At 46.9% G+C, this 7,514-nt stretch overlaps 1 protein-coding gene across 1 annotated transcript in view; it reads left to right on the top strand.

Moving 5' to 3' along the window:
• ormdl3 (ORMDL sphingolipid biosynthesis regulator 3) overlaps nucleotides 1-5,223 on the top strand; it is a 9,071-nt gene extending 3,848 nt beyond the window's left edge. Inside the window, exons 3-4 of the mRNA XM_080541607.1 lie at nucleotides 2,964-3,115; nucleotides 5,016-5,223. Of these exons, the coding sequence (XP_080397733.1) occupies nucleotides 2,964-3,115; nucleotides 5,016-5,151 (288 nt within the window). The 3' untranslated portion in view covers nucleotides 5,152-5,223. The remainder of the gene's footprint in view (nucleotides 1-2,963; nucleotides 3,116-5,015) is intronic.
• The last annotated feature ends 2,291 nt before the right edge of the window (nucleotides 5,224-7,514 follow it).

Here is a 7,514-nt window from a genome sequence, read left to right as displayed (position 1 = left end):
CACTCCCACCCAGGTCACCACCCACAATTCCTGTGGGGTCCTTTGGGAAAACCCACCCTGCACAGGCTCTCACGCCACCACAACAACCCATAACCCCCTGTCTGTCTGCACCATGCATGTGCTGTACAGGCTGACGTCCTGTAGCGTGGGTGGAGGCAGACTGTCCTAGAAACAGGAGGGACACCAATGAAGAAAAAGTCAAATTTTCCAATGCCAAATAGTTCCTTCCTACATTTATATACCAATGGCGCATGTCGCCAGGCAACCGGTTGTTAGTCAGCCAATCGACAAAATAAGAATATTCTGTAAATCAGGAAGCTTAACCAGGAAGCTCGATGGATCTATTTTGAAACTCAACTGGTGTTGCATAGTGCGTAGTATTGTGTAATAGAAGGATAGAAGGATGCAGTTCCACAGTTGAAGGGGGACATAGTTTGAATGGAAGTAGTTTGCAACATGGATCTACACATGTCAGGAAGTCAACGGAACCCCTGCTGTGTCTCTCTCCAGGAGTGGTGAAAGTGAAAGTGAAGGGGGGAAGGAAAGCTATGGTCCATAGGGACTTTATTCATGAATATTCACCCCCTGTTTATGGCGGTATCGAATGTTGATTGCGTGCAGTGCAATGCCAACCTCCATCACAGTCAAGAGAACTGTAGTAGATCGGCTTTCACTTCCTCCTCCTGCTAAAGGGGTCAATCTCCTTCTGGGTTCCATGGTGTCTCCCTTAAGAGTCATCAGAATCATTGTTTTATTGCCATGCAATCAACTTGTCAGTCAATTGTTGGAATGTGGTATCTTATGCTCTAGGGCAGGGGTGGCCAACCAGTCGGAGACTAAGAGCCACAAAAAAATATTGGGGTACCACAAAGAGCCACATCATACATGCGGGCTCACAAAAGCACTCCCTCTTACTCACACACACACACACACACACACACACACACACACACACACACACACACACAATAATACATTTCCAATAGGCTACTTTGCAGACAGATTTATTTATTTTTCTTTCTCACACACACGACTGAATATGCATGAATGAAATGAAAGCAGGTGGGAAAGCTGCTAAATATCATCTCTTCTCTGCCTCGGAGATCTGAAACGAGAGAGAGGGAGGAAGCAGCTTCTGTTATTTCTTGTCAAGGTTAGCATGCACACACAGTCTTTCCCTCTCTCATACTCTCTCCACACACAGAAATATAACAATTTACAATAGCCTACCTCACAATAACAGTGTATGTGACAAATATTTTTGTCTTACCTGTTGCTCCTTTGACTCAGTGGGACTTCTGGCAGTCCTTGCTTGCCACAATCCTCTTCAAATCTGGTTCGTATTCTGTTGTGGCCACTCGAAGCAGTTCCTTCACATGTGTGTCAATCCGAACAGAACTACTTTTTTTTTCTTTTTTTTCCTAGCACCAGGGGAGCCCCCCCCTCCCAAATTTCGTTGTTTGGTACCTGTACTATATCAATGACAATAAAGACCATTCATTCATTCATTCATTCATGATGCATTTCTTAATAAACTCTCCTTCATTGTATGGCTTTTTAGCACGTGCAATGTTCCAGGCCACTTGATAGGATGCAAGTGTCACTGTCTCTGATTGCTTAACAAATCTTTGGAACAACTTGGTCTGTGTTTGTGTCTGGCTTTTCAAGCTGTTTAATTTACCCTTGCGAAGTTCGGTTCCTTTTCGAAACTCCTGGTCAATGTTAGCATGCGTTGTGCTGAAATGGCGCTGGAGATTGGAAGCTTTGTAATGTGCCAACGATGTTTGGCATATCAGGCAGAATGGCTTTCCATTGCGCTCCACAAAGAAATATTCACTCTCCCACTCGGCTAAAAACTTCCTTTGCTCATCTCCATACTTGCGTTTAGCTGTACATTTCTTCCCTGACATTTTTATTTTGTTGTTGTTATCCGTAATTTGTCAATAAATGAACTGTCAAAAAGCCGTGTTACGTGACAGCTTCTCCTCAGAACGGACAATTAGGGAACAGTGTTGCCATGATATGGCCGATTCCAGCCCAATCGGGCTACTTATGATCACTCTGGGTGGGTTTTTAGACTCTGGTTGGGCTGAAAAATCAATCCAATCTGGCAACATTGTTAGTGACTCGAGATGATCCTTGAAAAAAAAAGTATCGGGTTACAGCAGTGTGCAGCGAGACAGAGGCCGCGTTCGTAAATTCGCTCTGAGAACGTTGGTGCCTCCACGTCTCTTGTCCAATCAAATTACTTGGTTCCATTATGACGTTAAACCCAGTGTGCGCTCCGGCGAATTTACGAACGCGGCCTGTCAGAGAGCGCTACACCAACACTTTTAATGAATGGATTGAAGAGCCGCACACAGACAGCCAAAGAGCCGCATGCGGCTCGCGAGCCGCGGGTTGGCCACCCCTGCTCTAGGGCAAGGGGTCAGAGCCATAGACGGTGACCCTGGAGCGATTCGGGGGTTCAGTGCCTTGCTCAAGAACACCTCGACACGTGGCCAGCCGGGGGTTCAAACCGCCGAGCTGCCGAACGTGCGATCGTTAGACGTGGGCTCTACCTCCTGAGCCACAGCCGCCCACACCATACGGAATAAACTCTAGCATACTTTCCTACCGATATCTGACCATTGTGTATCTGCCCCCGCAATTGTGAAGCGTCTATGTAGGTCTTATAAAGGGCTTATGAAGGTGTCGAAATGGGTACGTTTCAAGTTTCAAGTTTAATTTATTTGGCTTTAAGTTTATCTGGCTTAAAGTGTATGTGTGTGTGTGTTTGTGTGTGTGTGTGTGCGCGTGTGTGTGCGCGTGTGTCTGTGTGTGTGTGTGTGCGCGTGTGTGTGCGCGTGTGTCTGTGTGTGTGTGTGTGTGTGTTTGTGTGTGTGTTTGTGTGTGTGTGTGCGCGTGTGTGTGCGCGTGTGTCTGTGTGTGCGTGTGTGTGTGTGTGTTTGTGTGTGTTGCAGTGTATGTACCTCCTCCTCCACACGGTGAAGGGGACGCCCTTCGAGACCCCCGACCAGGGCAAGGCCCGCCTCCTCACACACTGGGAACAGATGGACTACGGCGTCCAGTTCACCGCCTCGCGCAAGTTCCTCACCATCACCCCCATCGTCCTGTAAGTACCTCACCCCCCTCCCCCATAATCCTGTAAGTACCTCACCATCACCCCCATCATCCTGTAAGTACTAGGGATGTCCCGATCCGATATTGATATCGGATATCGCTGCGATATTGGTCCTGAATGCTGGATCGCAGATCGCACCAGAAAAAAAATAGGCTGCGATCCGCGTGCGCGATCTGGCGTGTCACTCACGTGATGACAACAGTAGTAGTCAGTGGTCACGGGCATGAGAGTTGACTACCTGTGTGTAATGAGTCTGACAATGTCATGATGCCAGCTGGTGAAATCATAAACCATTTGCTTAAGTAATTTTTCGGTTATTTACATAGTCTGAAACTACAGATGGTAAGCTTTCAAATGATGCGTCAGACATTGAAATCGGAAAGAAATTCAAGACGACACGAGTATTTGAATGTTGGTGCACCGAATGGGAATGCGACAGGAGAAAAGTGACTGACCAAACCACAACAACAAACGCTGCTAGCGGCTAACAGTGGTACATCGCTAGGAACGTCTAACTGCGTTTTTATATCATTACAACATACTGAGAGAACATGGACATGCTAAAAACACATAACTACATTCTGAATGCATCCGTTTGCGCGTCTGTTTTCAGTTTAGCGCTGCCTCTCTGGGAGCCCAGCCCCAGTTCATCAGCTCCCTCACCCCCACTCCCATCTTAACTAGATGAACACACAGTCCTTGCTTTTGAACACGTCCTAAAACGAGAGTATGTTTACAAGTCATTATCACTTACTGGTAGCCTCCGACAAACGAGAACAGTTAATCCAATCCACAGATTATAAGTATTTAGTGATTTAATTTTTAATTTTGCCATTTAGCAGACGCTTTTATCCAAAGCGACTTACAATTACGAATTACAGGGACATTCCCCCTGGAGTACCTGAGGGCTAAGTGCCTTACCCAAGGGCACACTAGTAGTGGTGTGGCTTCAGGCGGGATTTGAACTCACAACCTTCCGATCCCAAGTCCAACTCACTATCCACTAGACCACCACTACCCCTGCGATGGTTAAACTGTTTTTTATTATATGGACTGGGTACAAAAAACGAAAACCAGATATTGTTGACACTCCTTCGATTCTGCGACTGGTTTCTGGTCTCACCAGCGGGCTACACTTTTAAAAAGGGTCCTATAATTGATTTGCCATTTGTAAGAGAAGATAAATAGAATACAAACCTGAAGGCACTAAAACTAGAAATCAGACAGTAACTCATTTTTTTTTCTACAATGCTGAATGCTGCAGTTTAAATTGTTTTAACCAGTTGGTCACTGAGTACTGCAGAGTACTGTTTTTGTTGCTTGAATAAAGGCTGGCAGTCTTTAATAGCCAACTGTTGTTGTGGACTATATACTGGGGAAGTATTTGTTATTATTCAGGAGTAAAACAATAAATACTAATATCGGATCGGTATCGGTATCGCAGATACCTGAAGCCCAGGTATCGGTATCGGTATCGGTAGTGAAAAAATGGGATCGGGACATCCCTAGTAAGTACCTCACCCTCACCCCCATCATCCTGTAAGTACCTCACCATCACCCCCATCGTCCTGTAAGTTCCTCACCATCCCCCCCCCCCATGGTGAGTACCTCTGGGTAGCGCTCAGCCACCCCCTGCCTGGCTCACTCCAGTATGCCCCAGACATGACACAGTAACCAAATATGACACATGTACAGTAGTCGAGTATCTGACTTTTGATAACCTACTCTTTCTCTAACCTACTCACTCTCTCTCTCTCTCTCTCTCTCTCCCTCTCTCCCTCCCTCTCTCTCTCTCTCTGTCTCGCACTGGCCCTCTTTCTCTCTCTCTCTCTCTCCCTCCCTGTCCCCTTCCTCCCCCTCTCCCTCCCTCTCTCTCTCTCTCTCTCTCCAGCTACATCCTCACCAGTTTCTACACCAAGTACGACCGGGTCCACTTCGTGGTGAACACCGTCTCCCTCCTCACCGTGCTCATCCCTAAGCTCCCCCAGCTCCACGGCGTCCGCATCTTCGGGATCAACAAGTACTGATGGAAGGAGGAAGAGGAAGAGGACCCCCCCCACCTCCACCTCCACCACCCTCCCCCCCCCCCCCCCCCCGCCTCCTCCTTCCGTGTCGGATCTTTAGGATTTAAGAAGTACTGATGATGATGATGGTGGTGATGGTGACGGGTCGGAGGAAGAGGAGGAGGAGGAAGAGCGAGAGGACGGACCTCCACCCCCACCCAAACCCCCTGCCCCCACACACACCCCCCTCTCCCCCCTCCACTATGTCCCTGTAGACTGCAGCAGCTGTGGGAAGCAGAACGTCAGGCTGGGCCTGAGGCTTCCACACAGAGCCACGGTGCTGCTCCTCTCTCCTCTGACAGGGCTGCTGAGCGGGCCTGCAGCGTAACCCCCCCCCGGGGAGAGAGCAGACACACTGGTACCGCTGCACACACACACACACAGGAAACAGACAGAAATACACCCGGGGAGAGAGAGAGAGAGAGAGAGAGCTCTCAGCTGCAGCTCGTTCTTCTGAAAGCGCAAACCGCTCGTATGCCGTCGTGTTTATTTGTGGTCGGTTGGTTGTATGTCAAGAGTCGTCGTCGTCGTCGTTGTCGTTGTTGTTGTTGTTGTTGTTGTTGTTGTTGTGTGAATTCTCCCAAGAACGCTGAGCGCTGAGCCTAGCCTAGCGTAGCCTAGCGTAGCATTTGTGGAAAAAAGGGTGTGGAATGAAATACCGCAGTATTGAACGTTTTCTTGACATTCTTGGAAGAGCTTGAGGAAAAAAGTGTGATTGCCTTGCCTGTGTCTCTCTATCTATAATTGTATCTCTCTATAATCATGTCTCTGTGTTTCCTTTAGCATCCACACATCCCCGCTAAGCTCTCTCTTTCTCTGGTCAGAAAGGAGAGGTTAGCCTTGCTAGAGGTTAGGGGTGACCGTTGCAGTGGTTTGATCGACAGGGGCGGGCGGCAGTTGCCAGGGAACCACAGCCGCCGTTTATATTTAGCTCTGACCGGACCAACCCCTGTGGTCTAAGTTTAGAACGTTTTAGGAACCCTTATTTTATCTGGCCTTTTCCATATTTGGAATACCCTTGTCCTGATTTTTTTTAGCCAGAGAGAGAGCACACTTCCTGTTCAGAGAGTGCAGGGGTATAATCGACAACGCAGACTGTACTCAGGCTGTTTTACATGGCATGCCTCCATACTATTAAGTAGGGCTAAGGAGTAGCTTCCTGGAATGGCTGACAGAGCAGGATGTCCTACTGCATACGTATCAAAAAGAAAAAGTAAAAAAAGAAAGAAAAAAGAGTGGGATTTGAAGTAGGGTACATACTCATGCAAGTATACAAGTATGTAGTATATACTGTACTGTACTCCCCTCATTAGAACACACCTCCATGCTCATTCCAACAGCATGAAGCTCTCCATATTTACATTTCAGTTAGGACCGTGGGTAGGGGGGTGGGGGGTGGGGGGGGTGCATCATTAAATAGGAGGTTAGGGCAAAATGTGTTCTTTTGAGAATATTTGTACTTTTTAAGTATTACATAATCTAGGAACCATTAGCCATGTTGTAGACTTCTTCCTGTCAAGTTATAGACTTAAGATACATGGGTGATATTCATAAGCTTAGTTGATGCTGTACTTGGGGCTGTCATTTTCAGGATGAATCCATGTGTTTTAGAGTGGTGGTGTTTTGTCAAGTCACTGGGTGCAAATCCCAGTGTGCCACCTCCCATTATGCTTACACACACTCTTGTGGAGCTGAATTATCAACTTGTAGTAGTTAAAGTAAAAAGGGGAAGGAGTTCAGTACCATGCAAATTATTCAACATTTCGCACCCGTAGTTAAAACCAAGTGGTGAAGAAATGTCCAGTTTGGCCATCAGTACGGTAGTCATCAGTAGTCCCACTATGTCACACACTCAGTCCTGCGCCCCGCATGGCCGGGTCAGTATCCTGGCATCGGAAGGGAGAATGTCGAGGCTACGAGAGTGAGGTGGAGAAAAACAAATTGCGATCTTTGTGAATGCCTTCATAATATGTTTCCAGGTGTCAGTGCAGAGTGGCAGAATATATACTCTCTTTCTGATGAAAGAAAGAGATAAAAAAACAAATGCATTGTTTTGACAAGCCTTCATGTTCGATAGGGGTTGCGAACTTGCGACCATTTGGACCACTTGTGACCATTTGGATACTACACATCTTTGTTTTATAGTCAAAGTTTTAAAAAAAACTAGGAAGACTAGATGACGATGTGAATGGTTTGTATTGTAATAGAGTATGTATGTACATGGTTTTGTTAGTACACTGTGTACGGTAGCAATGCAAATGACTGTACAGAATGTCTTTCAATGTCAGACTCTGGGTTGTGGAGCTGCGGTGGGAAGAGTTGTTCAT

This window comes from Nansenia antarctica (genome assembly GCF_963989245.1).
Source record: "Nansenia antarctica genome assembly, chromosome: 11".
NCBI classification, from domain to species: domain Eukaryota; kingdom Metazoa; phylum Chordata; class Actinopteri; order Argentiniformes; family Microstomatidae; genus Nansenia; species Nansenia antarctica.
This window is presented reverse-complemented; position numbering and strand designations above follow the sequence as displayed.